We start from the raw sequence: 21,114 nt of genomic DNA, 5'->3' as shown, positions 1-21,114 counted from the left end.
CAGACATCATTGGTCTGCGGCTTTCCTATATAACTAAAGCCTACCAGGGCGCTAGAGAACCTGGAACTCCAGATAAACGCAAGGCAAAGACCAAACTGATGGGTAACACAGCACCACCAGCGACCCTGAAAACATATCCATGATCGGCTGACAACCAGCATTCTTGCGCGCACCTCAGCTTCCATGTTATAGTCGTTGTTGACCTTTGACCCTGGGATAGGTGACATCTGGGACGACTTCAAAAGTGTGTTCTCCTATCTGTACGTCACGCCTACGTAGATTCTGATTATTTATTGGTAGGCCCGCTGATGTTGCCACCATCAGTTTGGTCTTTGCCTCGTTTATCTACTATCCGAGGTTCTCTGCCGCCTGCTCGATCCCTTGCTATTCTTCTCCTGCATAAAAGAACCACAAACCAATGATGTCTATTATCATCAGCGTATGTCAGGATCTGGGTTGACTTATAAAAGATGGTTCCCGAAGTCTCCACCCTCGAGTGCGTACTCCCCACATTTCAAAAGTACGTTCACCTAAATATCTGTTCGTCATCTTGTATATCATCTTCTAATATCGGTTTGGATTTCTTGTCGCGACGGACGCAGCTAAGACTATATCGTACTTTTATAGTACCAGTGCTTACATACACCTCTGAGACGTGGCACTGTCCATATCTGACGAAACCGCGTTAGAGTATAAGATGTACGGAAGGTTTCTAGGCCCCGTATGTGGAAGGACAATGTAGTAGCCGATACAAAGACTGAGCTATTCGAGATGTACGAAGAACTTCAAGTCCTTTAAGGACGTCCAAAAGGAAAGAGAGTGCATTTTGGCAATTGGAATTTCCAATGCGGCTGTCCTAAAAGGGACTTCCCGTCACATAAAGTTCACTTCCCTTAAGAAATGGTCAAGAATGTGGCCCTAAATTATGAGAACCCCTGAAACCCCCTACAAATCTTGATAATCTTGAAAACTTGAAACTAAAGAATAAGACTAAAGAACTAAATATAAACATATACAAAATGACTAAAGAAATAAATATAAAAACGAATTTTTGAATTTTAAGATAACATAAATATACATTCTAAAAAGAACACAAAAATATTTAAAAAAAACAAAAATAAAAAACCAAACATAAACAACTAATAAAGCACGCATATATGCCAAGGTAGAATAGAAAACAAGTAGCATTTATTTTTGTAACCTTTTTATTATTTTTTTTTGTTCAGCTTGCATTTTTTGTTTATACCGTTTCGCAATGACTTCTTGCACTTTCTTTTTGTTTATTTTTTTTTATTTTCCTCTTTAATGTTGCTTAACTTTCCTAGTCTCTGAGCGGCGGTGACGGCGACAGTCAATCGTTCAAAACTGCGTGTTCCAACTCTCTATAACTCAATCTCCTGTGTGCCAACATTCTCTGTCTGTGGTTTCGGGGAGGGGGCATGAAGAACCATCCTCTTCGTTTACCATGTATCAACACACACGCACATACAGAAGAGCAAGAGCTAAGGATTTCTTCGTTTTTAGTAAGTGCACGTAAGTTGTCTAGAATCCTTGCCTCGCAAGGCTAGGGGAGGGGGGTCAACGTTGTGTATGAAAGTCACGAGAGCTTCACCAACAGCTTGAACTTACTCTCGCTCTCTCTTCCATTATGATCATTGGGCAGGGTTTTCGTGTCTGTTTTCTGTCTTGCTAGACCGTCTGCCTCTCTCTCTGTCGTCCCTCTCTTTCTCCATGCTACGCACTAGGCTAGCACAATATTCTTATTAGACATTTGTTTTAAAGTTATAAATCAGTAACTGGGGCAGAGCTGTGATCATCAGTACTAAACGTGCGCGTTCATATGCTGCTTGGTCTTCTGTCGATCGCGCTTTTGCCACGTGCGCCTGCAGACTCGGACTTTCTTCATCAATCCTCATTCTCAACAATTCTCACCGCTCGTTCAGTTTTAATCGTATCTCTTTTTTAAGCTTCTATTAATTCGTCTCCGCTGGGTTTGTTACGCCATCGATGTTTTTTGTTTTCTATAATCGTTAGAGAGAATATGCTCATCATCAGTGTTTTTCGTAAGCAATCCCTTCCTAGTAACAAATTACTATCCTCTCTCTATCTCTCTCTCTCTCTCTTTGACTGTCTCAGCCGATGCTTACATACGACACACAGATAAGCTTTAAATTGTCAAGATCACCTTATGTTTTGCATTAACACTTTGCAGTTATCGCCTGCTCTTGGACAACTCTTCCAACCGGTCGCTAGGTTCGTCATTCTGTTGGCCGTCAGTGTCATCTGTACATCCTATCTTGTAATTTGCCTTTAGCACATCTCAAAATCTCTTACACCGCGCGTATTTCTGTGTGTTTGTGTGCAATTATGTATTTTGTTTTAGTTTTCATCGTTTTTTTTTTCAACATTATTAGCCTGTCCTCTGGTGCACACTTATCTGCTTTTATCTCTCTTTCACTCACAACTATCTATAATATTAAACTGTTTGCATAATTCGTTTTAATTCCTAATCCGCCATCTGGGGAGGGGCGTTCTCTTTTTCTTCTTTTTTTTAATCTCCCTGTGGCACTTGTTGCTCGAGAGGAGCACCCCACACACACACTCTGTGTTTTTTTTTTATTATTACGTTCTATGCCAGCAGTAATTGTATGATGGTTGATTGGTTGGTTGGTTCGGGTTTCGTTTGTAGGGACTTTGTCTGGCGATCGCCATCGCCAGCGCCATCGCTGCTTGATATAGGTACGGATCGCCCTTAACAAACCATACATATATCTCGCCACACTTCTGCACCTTCTTTTACGCATCGGATCGGTTGTGTGCTGAGTTCGTCGCTGCCGTTGCTGTCCTGCTGCAATGGGAGTCTTTTAACATGCTTCCACAGCAAAAATTAAACCGAATTGTACATTGGCGCGCGAGGGGCACACAAAACACAGCGCCGGATTGAAACACACAAAACACAACGCGAACAAAAAAAACACATTAATTTCAGTAGAATTATATTAACTGTATACAAAAGCAGCATATAATAAACGAACTACAACCAAAAGCACACGAAACAGCAGTATAAAGCTTGCGCGCGCGCCCAAATGAAACGTTGTTCAGCGCTTTTAAAAGTATTTTAGAGCACACCCACCGTATGCGACAACAACAGAAGAAAAAAATCTCCCTCCCAAATCGCGCATCCGGGAACGCACAGGGTTTGCTCCTCTTTGCTCTCCGGTTTCGCAGTGCGCGGTGTTCCTAACTGGGGCTAGGGGCGCCCCTTCATTTTGCGATAAGTTTTCCCCATAAAAGCAAACAGGTCCGTACGTAATTGCTAATTTTACAATGCTTCATCCTCCTATCTCGATGTTTTATTTGCTGATGTGGATGTGAGAGTATGTATGTGTGTGTATGGAGGCAATGCAACAAGATTTCCGGCCATTCAATTTATGAATGAACGATAACACGCCTATTGGTTTAAGCGCATGCTTAAGCAATATCTTGACTGTCTTCAACCGGTTGTGTGTGTGTGTTGAAGTCGAACCTAGTTCGTCTCATCCGTTTCTTTTGTATTTTGCATACGCCTCCTCTCTCGTTTACACAACATTCATTGCTATGGTACATTCAGTGTCTCACCGACAGCAAGTATAAATCGTGTGCATTGGTCTCTGGCAAGGCCGAATTGCGTCCCATGCCCGAGGACCCGCTGCTGCATTTTAAAATGACCGTTTCGTGCCCTCGATATTGGACAAGAACCGATCAGAATAGAAACAAAAAATCGTGTTATTTCAAATACACTCACACACTTTCTACATTCCCCCCAGCGGCTCAACTCAACAGCCCACAAAAAGGTCGAGGGGTTGTGTTGGCGGTGGTGATGATAGCAGCGGCGATGACGATGACGACAAACGATCGATCGATGATCCTGATGAGGGCGGGGGAAAACAAGGCTTTTCACTGAGCACTGTAAAGCGCAAATTTAGTATCTCTATCTCTCTCTATCTCTCTCTCTCTTTCTCGCTCTCTCCTGCTTGCTGGATATCTAGTTGTAAATCTTGATCGCCTTTTCCATGTAGTTGAACCTGCTGCGTTTGGTGTTTTTGTTGATGTGCTCCAGCCCGAGGAAGGTCCGGGAGTGCGGGTCGCTCGGATCGCCCCGGAACGTTTCCAGCTTGATCTGTATCATCTCGTCATCGATGTAGTCGATGTGCTCGGTGATGATCGCTAGCCGGTACTTCTCCCACTCCTTGTCCGACACGCCCAGCTTCTTCTTCATGCGCTCCTTCAGCGAGGCGAACGTTTCGTCCTGCACGGTGCGTATGAAGAACGGTATGCCGAACACGCTCGAGATGTCCTTGGTGAAGTGCAGCACCGGCACGAGCATCTCGTGCTCGCCGAGCGCCACCTCGTCCTCGGCCACCTCCTCGATGCGGTACATCGTCTGGTTGCCGATGCTCGACTTCTGCACGAACGGGTTCTCGGTGTAGTCGTGCAGCTGGTCGAGCGGCGTATCGTCGGCCGGCCCGGGCGACAGCCGGTTCTTCGACAGCTCGGAAATCCGCAGCTGCTTCGTGCTCGCCTCCGCAAACTCGATCACCTTCCGGGCCTCCTCGAGCAGGTCGCGCACGGTACCGTTCTTGTTCGGGTAGAGGATCAGCTCCTTCTCCTCCTTCAGGTTCGGCATCAGGTAGAGGCAGCGGAACTGCTTCTTGTTCTCCAGCTCGTTGATGTTGATCGAGAGCTTCTGGTAGAACAGCTTGCGGATCGTTTTCGTCTTGCTGTACTGCAGCACCTCCCGCAGCGAGCCGGCGTAGCTGTGCGACAGCGGCTGCCCTGGCAGGTCGCTGTAGTTTTTGCTCTTGAAGAACTGTATCTCGTACGGGTTGACGTTGATGCGGCGGCCGACCGCCTTCGCGATCTGGTCGTACGTCGACTCGGACGACAGGTCGAGCGTGAAGCCGGTATCGTTCGGGATGAGCGTGTCGAGAAAGATGACCTCCATGCGGCAGAACAGATCCTTGAAGTACGCCTCGCACGTCGGAAACTCGAGATTGTCCTGCGGCGGGTGCAGCTTCTCGAACACGATGATCGTGCCGTGGCAGAGGAAGGACAGGGCGGTCTGCAGCGTCTGGAACTGGTCCGTGATTTTCTGCGCCTTGTTAATGTCCACCACCTCGTACAGCTGCAGCTCGGTGTCCGGCTCGAAGTAGGCGCGCTTGTTCAGCCCGCGCACCAGCTCGGCGACCGTCGTCGACGGTTTGTACAGGCCGTGGCCGCAGTAGTTCAGCCGCTTCTCCACCGGATCGTAGAACTTGAAGAACAGCAGCGTGTCCTCGAACGTGATTTTGGCCGGCTCGAGCTCGGTCCGGCCCGGCAGCGGCAGCTCGAGGAAGATCGTGCACGAGTGCTTCGTCTCGGGCGACGCGTACTTGGCGCACGTTTCCGTCGACGCCGGATCGATGTACTCGAACTTGTGCGGCTTCTGGTTGGCGGGCTTCTTCACCTCCCACAGCCGGTACTGGTCGACCTTGAACGCGCGCCCGACCTGCTGCGCCACCGAGGCGAGGTCGGTGGTCTTGCGCACCTTCAGCGTGCGGTACGCGGCCGTCGTCGCGTCGAACAGGTCCGACTTCTGGTGCACCTCCATGTAGTCGGCGAGCAGGATGTTCAGGTTGACGAAGTTGGACGCCTCGGTGCGCTCCGTGCGCCGCACCTGCTGGATGCGCCGCTGCTCGTTCAGCCGCTCGAGCAGCTCCTCCGGGATGTCGCTCTCCTTCACCTCCTCCAGCACCTGGTGCACGACCGATTCGCGCACGTACACCAGCATGTACGCGTTGCTGCTGTGGCGCATGTTCAGCTCGTTGTCGTGCCCGCCGTAGTTCTGCTCGATCGCCTCGTTGCGGCTGCACCGGCACACCACATCGTCGTCGAACTTGCACCACTTGCCGTCGTTCTTCGGGTTGATGTAGACCACGTAGTGGCCGCCGTGGTTGTCGCCGGAGTGGACCAGCACCGCGTGCAGTATGTACGTGGCCGGCGTATCCTCCTGCGACTCCAAGAACTGGTCCAGGTTGATCATCTCGTCGAACTCGAAGCGATCGTTAAACTTGACCGAGTTGTCCGAGATCGGATCGTACTGGAAGCGCATCAGGTGCAGGTGCAGCACGGGCGGGAACTTCATGAACAGGATGCCCTTCTCCGCCTTCTGCAGGCCGTGCTCGCCCGCATCGTACTTGTTGTCGTCGTCCAGGATCTCCGTCGCGATGTAGTCCTTGAACGATTCCTGGATGTTTTTCTTCCCCTTGATGTTCAGCTGGATGTCGTAGAACGTTTCCGTGCGCCGGCTCGTGTAGTCGATGTTCTGGCACTTGATGTACGAGATCATCTTGCCCTCGAACAGCTTCGGGATCGTGCCCTCCAGGCTGGTGCCCTTCATCTTGTTCTCCAGCTTGTCCAGCAGCACGCGCAGAAACTCCTGCACGTCGTGCTGCATGAACGAGTCGAGCGCGTCCCAGCCGAAGCTCTTCGTCAGCTTCTTCGTGCCGACCGGTTTGTTCTGCGTCTGCAGGTCGTGGAAGACGCGCTGCAGCGCCAGTGCCACCGACTTGCAGTCGTCGTCCGCCTCGGTCGGCATCTTGTACACCGCCTTCCGCAGCTGGTTGGTGAAGTAGAGCGTCTGCAGCAGCGAGTTCATGTAGCAGGTGGCGCCCTGGTTCTTCAGCCCCACGTACCCGGTGTGCTTCTTCGAGTCCCAGAAGATGCCGCGCGGCGGCTCCGCGTTCACGTACACCTCCAGCGTGATCGTGTCGTTCTCGATGAACCCGTTCGCCGGGTCCAGTATCTCCTGCCAGTTCATGAACGACGAGAAGCCCCAGTCGTTCTCCTGCATGCAGAACGTGTGCCGGATCCGGCGGATGAACGGTTCCGCGCTCCTGTCCGCCTTCAGCAGCCGCAGCTCGGCCGACGCGGAGCAGTTCCAGTTGTTGCTGGTGCTCTCGCCGTTGCACTGCAGGAAAAAGCCGAGCCCCTTGGCCGGCGACACCGAGTTGTCGTTGTTGCGCGGCATCGCCAGTATCTTCCACGGCAGGTTGCGCACGTACACCGGCGGCGACAGTATCGACTCGGTCAGCCGGCTGAACTTCGTTATCACATAGCTGAACGTGGCCTCCGACCGCACCTCGTCGTTCAGGAAGTCCTGATCGTCCAGCGCCATCGCTTCCCCGCCCCCGTCCGCGCTCGCCCCGTTGGCGGCGGCGGCTGCCCCGACTGCGGCGACGGCGGTCTCTGACGTCGGGGGTGGTGGTGCAGCGGCGACCGCGTTCGTGAGGTTCTGAATGTTGGGCGGATCGATTTCATTGTCGTCTTGCGTGTCCATCGCTTCCACGGTTTTGTCAAAATCCATAGCGCTGGAATGAGAGAGTTTACAATGTTTCGGTTTCGGTTCCGCCGGGTCCGGTTCGGGCGAGGTCATGACGCATACACGCGACCGGGGCGACCGCCGGGCAGCAGCAGTAGCAGGACACACAGGAACAGGAGAAGGATGACGATGATGGGGTTTTTTTTTCAGAAATGGAGTGGTCGGGATCGGGCAGCCGTTGTTGTGGTGGAGGATCCGATTGGCACACGACGGCAGCAATCGGGATGGCGGGACATCGAGTTTCGAGATGAAGAGGTGGGAGAGGCAGCGCACCGGGACGATGAGGCCAGGAGTAATTGGGCCAGAGGATAGAGAACAGAGAAAGAGAAAGAGAGAGAAATAAACACAAACTTTCAGAACAATCGGTGAACAATCTGTCTACTGGGATGGTGTGACGGAGGAGGAGGAGAAGGAAGGAAGGAAGGAAGGTTGGGACAGATCAACTCCAAGCACCGTGCTTCTCAGTGATTCATCCGTTATGGTGTAATAGTTAACATCAACAAAAGTAATAAAAATAAATAATTTAATTAATTTTCTAGCAGACATCTCGGTGGTGAGAGAAACAAAATAAAAATTTCCCCACAAGAGTTTCCAAGGTAACGTGACACACCGCTCGGTACGGTATCAAAGTATCCTGTGCTCGTTACAGCCTCTTTGTCAAGTACGATTGACAATTCTGTCATGCTACAAACAAAATCATTTGCTTGCATTATTTTCCTTCCAATTACTCATTGCTCCGGCACAAGCACGACCACTGGGGCAACTACAAAACAGTACACGCGCGGGATGCGTAATTTATCGTCCACCCACCCCGACACCAGCGTCCGAACCGATTAATCTAATTAAACATCGAACACTGGCGATGGTCGACCACACTCGGGAGGGACCGGAGGAGGTCACCCGGTGATGCAATCAACGAGTGGTATTAATTAAAATATTCTCCTCCTTCACGCCATGGACGGAGCGCCTTGGAGCTGGGATCTTTTCCCTCTTCCACAAACACCGAAAGTGGCCACTTTACACATGCACACACACACACACGCGCGCATACAGAAAGTATTCTGTTCTTCTCGACAAAACCACAACAAACCAATTGAACCCAAAGAGAACGGAACGGGGCTCCGTTCTCAGTCGTGTTTTGGGTACGTTAAAAAAAAGGAAAGGAAAGTGCGGATGGTGTGGGAAGCTTGATCACATGGGGACAAAGAAGGTGCTGTTACACGGTGGATGGGGAAGGGGTCAAGGACAAACGGGGAGAATAGAAGGAGGGGGGTGGTGTTCTTTGTTTTCATACGGCCCGTGACTAGGCCTGGATACGTACTTTAAGCCCTCTGTCGGAAGAAATTCCTTCCCCGTTTTTGCGGCCGTTCGGTGCGCACGTTTTCCGCCGAGAACAGTGAGAAAGCGGGTCAGCAGCTGGAAGCCTACGCCTCCGCCTCCTCCACCACGTCGTCGTCCTTCGGGGCCCGGGGTGCCTCCTTCCTCGGCGATGCCGACGCTGGCGCCGCTGCGCTCCTCAACAACACCACCACCACCACCACTACCGGCCGGGATGATGTTGTTTGCCTTGCGACGCTTGGGCGCTGCTGCTAGTACCAGCGAGCTGAACAGCGAACTGCTGGCCGATTTCGCCTTCGCCGGAGGGGCGGCAGTGGGGGGCGCAGTGCCTTCGATGCTCCCCTGCTCCGCAACAACCACCGGCCGGACTTCTTGATCTGTTTCTTCTTCTTCTTCTTCTTCCTTCCCTTGCTCACCGGTTGCTGCTGCTGTTGCTGCGATTGGCTGCCCGTCGGACGGACGATCCGGTTCGTTGGGTGCAGTTCTGTGTGGCTTACCCCAGCGAAAGCCGACCCTGCGTCCAATCCACTTTCGAGGTGGCTGCTGCTGCTGCGGTTGTTTCGGTTCTGCTGCTGCTGCTGCTGCTGCTGCCACCGATCCCTGGGAGGATCCTTTCTTTCCCCACTTCCGCAGTGTCGCGCGGTCGGTTTGCTGGCCAATATTTACCGATTGATGGGCTGGCCACTACTGATTTTTAGCAATTCACGGTTCACGCTCCTCCTTGCGTGTGCCAGTGGCAGTTGGTGGAGAAAAACACTGGCGATGCATCCGCGAGCACACAACGGGGGGGGGAAAGAGAAAAGGTAGAGAAATGACCAAGAAAATGAGCAGGCGTAATAGCTAAACGTCAACGCGAGGTCTGCAGTGTGTGTGCGTGTGTGTGTGTGTGTGTGTGCGAGCAAAAGGGGTTGCCGTTGTAGGGTTCCGTCTAGCAAAAAGAGGAAGGTGAACATCGGTGATGTGACCTAGCGGGTCGGGAACGGTGGTGTACACACATCCGCACACGCACGCACACACACGCGCGCTGTTCGCTGCCGTTCACTGGTGAGTTTGCACCCGTACCGTATTGGCTGCACTCCGGCTGCTGCACTTTCACGAAAACACGGCACGAACTGTACGAAAATACTTCAATTACAACGCTCGGGCACGAAAATTTGCGCTGCCAACGACGCTTACACCATTCTTGCACGGTCGGGCTGAAGGTACGTCCATGACAGGCGCGTTTGACAGCAGGCCGGATCGGGGCCGGAATATGACGTTTGTGACAGACCACGCACGCACGTTGACGTTCGCGCGCGTTCCCAAGTAGCAAAAATGAAACGTTCCGTTTTGCTTGCGTTTTGAATTTTTTCTTTCTTTATATATTTTATTTATCCGTTCACTTTTTTGGTGCAGTCACTTATTGCAACACACTAAAATAATTATACGATTTAATTTAAAATATAAAATTGTTCAACGCAAATTACAAAAATATAGGAAACCATAGTTGATAAAGAAATATTTCATTTAAGGCGCTAATGACTAAAATATAAATTGAGTTAAAGAAACAGATTTTAATCACATAACAAATATTTCATTTATGTTTTTCAATCCGCACATTTTATGCTTTTTAAATTTGATTTTTTATTCAATATAATTTGATTTTATGCATAATGCATTTTTTATATGTTCAATGCTTTTCGCAATCAGGCACTACATTTATAATTATTAAATCAGTCAACTATAAAAATACAATGTCAACTTTTTAGGAACAAGTTTGGGACGGGAACAAGGGAATATCGTTTCAATTGGATAAAAAATAACATTGAAGCAATGCTAGCAATTACTAATTATTGTTATTATTTTGATAAGAGCGAAAAAAAAATCTGGTTTCAACTCTTAAAGGAAAATTTAAGAAAGATTCAGGAAATCAAAAAGGTTAAGGAAGATCAAGGAAAAAATAAAAAAAACTGATAAATATTTATAAAATTAAAGTACCAATTAAAAAAATTAAATGTTAATAGAATCTATAAATACAATTTATAATAAACGTTTGTCGGATGTAACATCAAATAAACAAAATCAAAAATATTTCAATATAAATATATCAAATAAAATAGATTTTTTTGTACGAACACGATCAATACAAATCTGCTGCTGATATACACGTTATTATTGCTGAAAAGCGAAATATTATTTTCAAATCATGATTTTTATAGATGCAAAAAGAAAATAACAATCCCTTCAGTTAATTTTCACCCATGTTTTATACAGTTTTGATACAGTCGTTTTGGCAACAAGCCACCTAATTTTGGCTGTAAGGCATCAATTTTTGACAGTGCGCATACATTTTTTAATCTAACGCACCTATTTTTGTTTGTAACTCATAAATTTTTGACTCTTGAAAAAATCATGTAAATATTACAAGATAATTGGGCAGATTTTTACCAATTGTTATTTCACACAACATTCAAAATACAAAAGCCGTCTAAATTCATGGTTTTTTTTTTGGGCGAAATAACAATGAAAAAAAAACTTTTCATTTTCCTTTTCCTTTTCCTTTTGGTAAAACTTCAAAAGAAAAAGAAAATTCGTAATTTAACGTAGTTTATGCAGTAAACAATGAATAAAATGAAGTTAAAATGTTACTATAAAAATTGGAAGAAAGCAAGACTGCTACTTTTAATGGATTCAACGCATTTGTACGTCCCTGCCATTGACATTGACTCCTTCTGGTTCTTCCATTCCACGCTCATTACTTTAATGATACGCAATTAAGTTTTGCGACCATACAATTTTTGCATTTTTTTAAAAGCCAAAAAACCGCATACAACTGTGCCGTGGTATACGAACCCATGCAGTATTCACATAGGTGAGCTAACCCATTCCTTACGTTTAATAAGAGTGAGCATTGATGCTTACACTTCCTGAAACAAAAATATCGCTCCTTCCTTTCCAATCGCATTCGCCATCCACCGCGCGCTACACAGCCACGAAGTCCCTTTGGGCAGACCATAATTTGATCACTCTTGAGACGGCAGCGACCAAATATGGTCAGCGATTTACAGGGATCGAGCTTCTTACTCCTCTCCTCTTTCGGCAGCTAAACACACACACACCACCGTCAGCCCACCGAGCTCAAACGCTTTGTGCTGACGCGACTCGGTGTTTCTTATAATTTGTTGTTAAACGATAGCAAGGACATCTTCATCGACCTCCTTTGGCCAGGTATCACACACCTGTGCGAACGTTGGAACCCACGGGAAAGGTGGCAAAATCTTACCGCGAGCTGACCATTCCCCCCCCCCCAAAGCAGTAAGTACCATGACCTTTCACAATGCAGCCTTTATCGCTGGCTGGCGCCACGATCGTGCCGACCCTCAGCGGTAAGCATTATCGCAATTATGCAACGTTCAATGTGTCCTTCTCCCGCACGGGCCGGTCGGCGGCATGATGCGAAAAATAGCGATCAGTTCCGGAACACTTTCTTTTTGCTTTTGAGACACACGACGCGCGGACGTTATCTTCCTTTCGATTGAAGCGAGCGTAAACACCACACAGCATGCGAATCGGTTGATCATGGCCGGAAGCGAAGTGTGATGGAGAATAAACGGTAAAGACAGTGAACGCCATTCGGGAGGGAAGGTTTACTGGGACAGGCTGCTGGGAGGGTTTGGTATAGTAGCACGAATCTAGGACGCGAAACCCCCCACGACACAGCAGCAACAGTATGCATACTGGTTGCATTATTGGGCAGTGCTGTATTCTAGATGTCGTTTCATGGCGCACCAACGCACCATATGGTTGGCCCATTTTCTGGGTTTGTTTGGAGGGAAAAACGGAGGGAATAAAGGGTTGGGTCAAGAAAAAAATGTTTCATAATTGCTCAGTAAATCTTTAAATTGTGTAATGGAAATCTGTTTCAAAAGTTTATAAATGAAACTATCAATTAACATATAACAGACACAGCGCAAGATCACAGTTCTCATCAAAATCGCTAACAAATGGTATGTAATATTTAATTGACTCTTAAATTTATTTATTTTCAATACGAGGTTTTAAATACATTCGTAAAACATGATGCTTTTTTCAGTATAAAGACTATTTTTCAAATATACTTGACATATTTTCAAATTATTTAAAGCAATACGGCAAAGCCGTTCCTCTGAAATATTTTTTTGAATAATTCAAGAACCTAAAATAAGAACCTGAAGAACCTCACTATTACTTATTTCACAATCCATGACTCATAAGTATATCCATATCAAAAATATTGGTTACAGTCTTTCCCCGAGTTACGCGAATTTTTATTTTTGACAGTTGTCATACGTCAAATTGGTAAAAAAAAAATCCAACAATTTTTAAATTAAAAAAAACAATTTGCTTTAAGTTTGAAACCGCTACAAAGTCGGAAACAACCGAATTTCCATCACGAATTGTACGACATGAGTAATTAAGGGCATAATACTACGAAATTTGATTAAACATAACTACCTTTCGACCATTTTTTTGCTGAAAAACGTGACATTCGACACTATAAATAAAAAATAATAAGCAAATGTTATAATCAAGGGCCATATGGTCCCAGTTTGGGACAAAATACGTAAACGGGCAGCTCCTTTTAACAGGTGGCATCATTTAAGAGTGGCCGAAACAAACGGACACATTACGGGCGACCTCGCCTCATACAACACGGTTCATGGGCAACGCAGAAGGTCCAAGTGTTTGTTTTTACACTAATTTATAAGCTTTTTTGATGGGAAAATTAGTCTCTTGGAAGTTCTTGATGAAGTTTAATGAATTGGATAAAGAAAAACATTATGAAATTTTGTAGTTTTGTAGTGGGTTTGTTTTCAACAATATGCATCATTGATGAAAAGGCAATGGAGTATTCTACAAAAAATTAACGATATTTTGATATCCTTTGGATAGCCCGTAGACAGCTTTCTGATTGTCAATTTATGACCATTTATTATTTACGCAAGCCAAATTAGTTTACTTGTTTTTTTTAATCTAATTGCAAACTATCAAGAAGACTGGAATTTTCTTTGCGAAAAACATATCTTACATGTGATAGCTTATTTGTGTTTCCCTGGGGTCAATTTGTTTACATTTTTATTGGCTATCAAATAAGATAGCTATGGCCCCAAGGAAGTGTTATTGAATAGAAAAAAAAATAGGCACGATGAAAATAATGACTTTTAATACAATTTTGATTGATTACTTGTGTTGTGTTTACATTGTTTTGCTGTTTTGATCAATTGGAAAAAAAAACAATAGTTTAATGTTATGTATAGATTTGTTTTCAAAAAGATGCTGTTTTAAAAAGCGATCATGTAAACAATGTTTTTAGATAATATTTAGAAAAATATCTGCTGTGTATTAGAGGATTTGAAAACTCACATAATAAAAAAACAAAAAATGTGGCGGCACTATATTGATCAAAGGAATTGTAATTTTGCATTTATATTCTCGATTTTGACCATTTTTTATAAAAAAAAGCTTTTGCCAAAACTGTAAATATTAAAGAGTTATTTAACATTTTTTTATCTTTTTGCGAAATTTCATGCTAATACGCTCTATCTGTTACAACATATTAAGATTTAAAGTCAGTTATCCCTGGCCATGACACTCAAAGTGTTGAAGAGTCGCAAAGTGTCTATAAAAATAAATAAAAAGGCCTGTTGAATACTACTTATCCTCTTCATCCAATCCCCAAGCTGGGAAGAACAATGTTGGGGAACTGGGAAGAACAGCTGTGTGATTTTTTGTGGTATATTGTTGTGATATTGCTATGTGTTGCTATTTCGTCTTCTCATTTTACCTTTTAAATGAAAGTTGTACAATGTATTTAGTATGAAGATGTTTTAAATATTTGCTGTACACCCTTTGATTGTGATTGCGCGTTAAGTGATAGCTAAATGAATTGAAGCTATCAGGCAATTTCAAACATGTTGGTTGAGCTGTAGGCAAACCGCAGTAAGAGCCCTAAACGTTCAACCACCCAACAAATAGATTTGGCTTTAATTATTTATCTCATCAACCCAAAATAAAATTACGCCAACGGCAACAAATCGGCTTAGAAATTCCTCCCTAATCATAAGTAACTAACTGTAATGATAATTAACTTCCCTCTTGGGATCCCTTTTCTTATACACAATGTTACAGTTGATCAGTCAGTTGATAGATCATTTCACGTACACACAACCAACTGCAACTTGAACACCGATGACACGATGGAGGGTGTTAATTGCAGGACGGCAGCAAACTCTAACCTCGAATTAAGGGTGTGCCTGTGCCGAACATTTAATCTTGGGACGGCGTTCATCATGTCAAATAACACCGGTTCGGAAGACGACCTTACTACACGTCAGGTGTCAAACACACTTGTTACGGACACACACACATAGTTGACTGTTTTTAAGTAATGGCTTGTTGACTTATAGTTAAGTAATGGCTGGATGGTGTAAACAAAAAGAGCATCACCACACAAATCGGTATTTTCGATGAGCGCAGCAAATAATCGCGCGGACACTATATTCACTTGTACAATCGCGCCTTAGCGCTTTCAGTTTCACGCTGCACAAAACACTCTCTCACACACACCCTCTCTTTAGACCGACCGACACAACGAGTGAGCATAATGTAAACATCTTACAATTCAATGAAAAGAAAGTGAATAAAGAAAAAAAAACAAACAAACACACACCCATGCTGCATAAACAAAGCCATCTCGCGCTGTCGCGATCAATGCACACCCCGATCTTGACTCTCGCCGCGCACACTGGCTGCACTTTGCGCGCGATCGCGCCGTCATGTGTGTTTTATTTTCAAAAACGGCAATCACGTCGTAAATTCAATTATTGCAAAACAATTAATCACTCGCGCAAACAGTGCACACACCGTAATTAAATCTGAGTTTTACACGCGCGCGCTTTTGGCGTTTCTTTTCGGCTCGAAAAACGGCAAACCCAAAACCGCGACGACGACGGCGACAACAACAAAAGCAAACCGGCCCGATCGCGCTCGAAACACAAACTAATCGGCCATCGTGGGAGAAGAAAACTGTACAGGAACCAGCCGAAAAGAGCCCTTCGAGCACTGGCGGGTTGTGATCTCGGCGGCACTGCCACCACACCACATAGATCGTGACGTCGTGAAACGACCCCACCGCACGATCGTGCACAAAACACCAACACACACACACACACACACGATCTCTCTCTCTATATATATGCGCCACCAACACGTGACGGAAGTAAAGTTGTTCCGCTCACATGCTTCTGTTGCTCAAATCGGATAAGGAGTCGCACAACCATCATAGATGAGAGCGCATAGATCACTCATCGAAGAGAAAAAGGGTTAGTGGTGGGAACTCGGAATTGAACCTACTCGATTTCGATTCCGCATTCGGAATCAATTCTGGAGCCGATTCCGATTCTAAAGCCGATTCCGAAGTTGACTCAAGAGCCTATTCCGGAGTCGACTCCGGGGCCGATTCCGGAATCGGATACAACCTGAGAACCGTAATTTGCGGCCAGAATTGACTCCAGACTTGGAATTAGCTCCGGAGTGAGAGTTAGTCGTTGAATTCAAAAAACAAAGTTTCAGACGCAACATCAGTCCGGGAATCTCCATGAGAATGGTTCGTTTACAAGTAAATTTTGATTCTTTGCGGCTATCAACACGTAGTATCATTGGACCCAAACGCCTATTCTTATGGAGATGGCGCCACTAGTGGTGTTAAAACCGGGTCTTTTTGAAGATCAGCTCTGTTCCGGTTCGTTCATAAAGGTGATCCGGATCATTTGATCGGGCCAATCATTCAATCGTTCGTTCTCTGATAAACCTGTCGGTTAATGCCAAATCTGCAGTCAAACAGAAAGAGAACATCTCAGGTTTCTACCAAGGTTTTTTGGTTGTTTCCCAAAATGTTTTGGATGGTTCCCATAGGACGATAGGACGATAGGAATAGGACGATAACAACATTATGAGGAAACTACACAAAAATATATGGAAAACGGTGAATATATCGTAAAATGGACCCAACACATTACAGGAATCACGAAGTCACCAGGCTTTCTTGTTTTGGTATAACGAATCACACACGTGTAAGATATGTCTGATCTGCTATCTGAAGGGAGAAGAATTGTGATCCGAAAATGATATCTGCTCAATTGCTTATTTGGCGCATTCGAGCAATCGCCTTTGTTTCTCTTAGGGAAGCGACTGGCTCAATTTACTGATCCGGATCATTTGAACGAATCCGGATGTGATCTTACATCACTAGCCGCCACTGACTTCGATCTCGAAGTCAATTCTGATTTCGGAGCCAATTCCGAATCCAAAACCGATTCCAACTCTGGAGCCGATTCCGATTCCGGAGCTGATTCTGATTCCGGTTCCGAATCCAGTTCCGCTTCCGAAGCCAATTCAGGAGCCGACTTTGGATCCGATTCCGTTTCCGATTCCGGATCCGATTCCGGTTCCGATTCCGGTTTCGGTTCCGGTTCCGATTACGGAGCCGATTCTGATTCCGGGGCATATTCCGGAATCAATTCTGGAATCAATTCCGGAATCTCATGCCGGAACTACTATCCGGAATCGATTCCAGAAAACTTCGGAGCTAGTCGGAATCGATTCCGTCTAAAACTTCATGTCTCCCATCACTGAAAAGGGTAGAGACGAAGAAAGTAGACTGCATCAATGAACCCAATTGTCTTTGGAAGTGTGTGAAGCGCCATCCCTCAAACACAGACGCTTCATTCTCAAGAGATTGGTCTGTCGTGTCTGTTCTTTTAGAATGAAAAGTAACAACGATCACACAAAAAAAACAAGGCACGGGGGCTTTCTTTCCTCTCGAAAATGCATTATCGACGCGGACCGATCGAGATGGGTGCAGTGGGGAAAGAAAACATGCCCAAATCCAGCACACACCAATATACTCCTGTGTGTGTGTGCATTATCTTCACCGCGTCGTGACAGTAAGTATATTTTTAGGGCACGGTAGACTAACTGAAGAGACGCCGCTGCCGCCATCTCTGGTGCACACACGTCGGGGCATCACGCCTAAATAATCATTAGAAGATGCGAAGATGCAGCGCGTTTGCGTTAGTGGAATGCCGTTGAGTGGGGGGAGGGGGAAAGCTCTTTGGCCAGTGGGTTGGGCATTGGGGGGGGGGGACACATATGAGAATGTTGGGTGGGATGGCTGGATGGTTTTGGACGATCTTTTGGCAGCTTGCCGAGGGAAAATGGTTTGGGGAGTAAACGAACGTCGCCAAGGAGACAGCGGCAACACCCGTTTTTAAAACCATTGCTTATTGTTGTCTTTTTAGTCAATGATGCTAAGAGAGTGTAAGCACAAATGTACACTTGTCATACAAAATAAATAAATAATCAAAATTGCTTAACTGTTTACGCTCTTTCTTTTTTTTTTTAGTTTTTGAGTATTTTGTTCAGAAAAGCAAGCAAATAATATATTTATACCTTGAGATTTTAAGTTCAATGCCTTTTGTACATTTTTTTTTTTTCAAAATCGGTTCTGAATCGATTGGATTTTGATCAACAAATCAACAATTTGATCAACGATGATCAACGGTTTGGCAAAAAACTGCCCTTTTCAATAACAACACTGAAATTAAACTCATTTTTTATTAGAAAACTACCAAAATTTAATGAATTTTCAAAGTGTACCTCAAATTATTGACTGTATCCAATATTTTTTTTTTTTTTGCTTTGTTCTCACAACTTTTTCGCCGTTTTCATATATTTTTGAATCTTTTTGTAAACTTGTGATTCTAAAAATTATGATCAATAGTCAATAAATCGTCAATAAAATTGTCCATTGACGGTTGGACCAAAAGGGGTATTAATTAATTTGCCTATGCTCTATATAGGTTTTATTTATTGATAAAGGAAAGCGGGGCAAAATGGCACTGTTAAGGATTTTGCTCTGTATCCCATTTGGGTAAACCACTTTACACTGATATTTTGACGGCAATCGATGCTTCAACATCTTATGCATGACAAACAAGTAGACGCATGAATAACAAATATAAATTCAAAAAAAAAATTAAAATCAACATCGAAAGTTGTGCAAATGTATTGTGCGGGGTAGAATGGTCCCGCTATGGGACAAAATGGTCATACACCAAACGTCAAAGGGTCATATGGATTCCGGAGTTGGTTCCGGAGCCGATTCTGGAGTTGAATCCGGAGTCGATTGCGGAGTCGACTACGGAGTCGATTCCAGGATGGGCTCCAGAATCGATTCCAAAATCGGAATCGGCTCCGGAATCAGAATCGTCTCCAGAATCGGAATCGACTTGGGAATCGCAATTTGCTCCGGTAACGGAATCAGCATTGGAGAGTTCCGAACCGTTTACTCGAGATGCAAGTGATTGCATTAGTCATCATGTCGCCTGAGTTTGGTTTAGTATCAATATGAATGTAGTGGAGTAGATGAATTTCCCTACAGCTGTTATTCTCGATGCAAAACAGTGCGTCCTTCGCTTGCCATACATCAATCGATCATCAAAGCGCGTCAAACAAAACCACAAATCGTGAACTTTAGCGCAACACACAGCGATCGCGTCTCCCCGTTGGTAGGAACAAAAAAAACAGACGAAAGCCCCCACGGTCACCAAAAACGCGCCTGCTAAGTTCGATGTCAAGGATTGGTGCGAACGATCAGCGAACGAAGGATAAGGCACGAATGGCGCGGTGTTGACTTTCTTACTGTGAGTAGGCTAAAAATAAAACTCAAACATTTGTCACAACACACAAACGGTGTACGGGCATCGGAAAAGGAAAGCTTTTCTTTCATTGCGCACGATTCGTAACGAATGAAACGATCGCGTTCCATTAGGACAATTATGTTTTTTTTTTGTGTGTCTGTTATACTCACACCATATTCGGCTCTTAAACGCCAGCATAAACGCCGAGTTACATGCCTGCAACCAAACCAACCTTGAAACATAACTTCAAAGCTGCCCAAAAAGGCACCACACCAAGACACAAGCAGAGGAAAAGCATGTATGCCAATCAAATAGATACCCACGAACGTTTCTGTGTACACCGGCGGTTCCGGCCTTCGGTCAAAAATTGAAGACAACGTGCCGCTCGAAGGACCCACCACTATCGCTCCCTCTCCCTTTCGCCTTCTTCCGGAAGCTTTCATCAATCACAGTTTGCAATTGGCTTCGTGTCGCCGGGCCGACTGTTTGAACCAGCCACCCGATACCACCCGCTGGGGGGAGGCTGCCATGATAGATGCCATATATGGCGTACAGCAGCAGCAGCAGCAGCAGCTTCATCTCTGTGTACGGTCCGGTTTTGAAGGTTTCCATTTTTGGCATGGAAAGGTGGAAAGGCGAAACGGCGGAGGTCGTCCGTGGGTCTTATGCTGGACCGGCCTACGGATCTGGATTTCCTCAGGCTAGATCCCGAATAGGAAAGTCCTTTCTCTCTATCTCTCGACCCGAACTAGATGAATTATCGGCTTGTTTGATAACACACAACACCCCACCACACAGTATGCCATGCAGCTTCCCAGGTAACGTCTTGTAAGGCTGGCTACAAAGGGAGGACTCAGGGAGACTCACAAAAAACACGCGAGTGCAATTGTGCTGGGGACAGAGTCATTTCCGGAAGATGGTTGGAGCATTCAGTCACGTTTGTAGATGGGCTGAGAGCAGACAGAGATTCTCCTTAAAAGCTATGACTCACCGAGATCGTCCATCGTCGTGTCGGGACGGGTGTAAGCTGTTGGCGAATGCTCTGCACAGGACCGGCTTTACCACCTCTTCCTCCTTGCTGTCCGGGTTTTGGAGAGGGGGAGGCTTAGGAATGAATTGAATTGCAGTCGTCCGGGTGGAGAAGCACGAGATTTCGGACAGTTTGTAGGCAACCACACAATCACAAGCACTATTATGGTTTTAGCACAATTACAGAGGCAAGTAAAAACACCACCAACGCGTCACAATTTACTTAGCTGCTTAGCTAAGGTTAATGGTACTTTTGCACTGTACAACTTTGTTTTTCGAGTTCATTAAAAAATGTCTACGAGAAACAACTTTCCTTGCACCACCAAATTTCACAGAAAAACAACAATTTCACTTTGTTTGTGGTGTTTGACGTTTCTCGATTGATAACAAAAGTGCACCGTGGGAGCTCGTGCGGTCATCTTTATGACAATTGTAATTTACTTAAATTTTTTATTATGCTTCGCTTGAAAAAATGTCTATAAAAAATTGATGAAATTGTTTAATTATGTTTTAAGATCCATTTTTAATCCTTGAAGAACGATAAAGTCCACGGAAATGACAAAAATATAATTTATAGGCATGATTTGGCTTAGTGATGTGTTCTTTGGAGCGCACCCACAACTCCGATCC

The 21,114-nt window shown here is 45.4% G+C and overlaps 2 protein-coding genes across 4 annotated transcripts in view; both read right to left on the bottom strand.

The window, feature by feature from the left end:
* LOC121596882 (leupaxin) overlaps window positions 1–20,829 on the bottom strand; it is a 69,278-nt gene extending 48,449 nt beyond the window's left edge. Inside the window, exon 1 of the mRNA XM_041922242.1 lies at window positions 20,447–20,829. Within this exon, the coding sequence (XP_041778176.1) occupies window positions 20,447–20,459 (13 nt within the window). The 5' untranslated portion in view covers window positions 20,460–20,829. The remainder of the gene's footprint in view (window positions 1–20,446) is intronic.
* Window positions 1,270–9,979, bottom strand: LOC121596881 (ubiquitin carboxyl-terminal hydrolase 7). 3 transcript variants are annotated; one of them, XM_041922227.1, is made up of 4 exons: window positions 9,800–9,979; window positions 8,721–9,493; window positions 7,463–7,749; window positions 1,270–7,388 (listed from the first exon to the last, which is right to left on the bottom strand). In XM_041922227.1, exon 4 carries the CDS (start codon window positions 7,382–7,384, stop codon window positions 4,025–4,027), a length of 3,360 nt encoding a protein of 1,119 aa, XP_041778161.1. In that variant the 5' UTR covers window positions 7,385–7,388; window positions 7,463–7,749; window positions 8,721–9,493; window positions 9,800–9,979; the 3' UTR covers window positions 1,270–4,024. The 3 variants fall into 3 exon arrangements, with proteins under 3 accessions (XP_041778161.1, XP_041778160.1, XP_041778159.1); XM_041922226.1 differs by having other exon boundaries at window positions 1,270–7,749; XM_041922225.1 differs by lacking the exons at window positions 7,463–7,749; window positions 9,800–9,979 and having other exon boundaries at window positions 8,721–9,413.
* Window positions 20,830–21,114: the final 285 nt, after the last annotated feature.

Source organism: Anopheles merus, chromosome 3R (genome assembly GCF_017562075.2).
Source record: "Anopheles merus strain MAF chromosome 3R, AmerM5.1, whole genome shotgun sequence".
Lineage (NCBI taxonomy): Eukaryota > Metazoa > Arthropoda > Insecta > Diptera > Culicidae > Anopheles > Anopheles merus.
This window is presented reverse-complemented; position numbering and strand designations above follow the sequence as displayed.

Coding starts and splice junctions, on each gene's coding strand:
- LOC121596881 (XM_041922226.1), bottom strand. CDS start 7,453: ATGACCTCGCCCGAACCGGACCCGGCGGAACCGAAACCGAAACATTGT.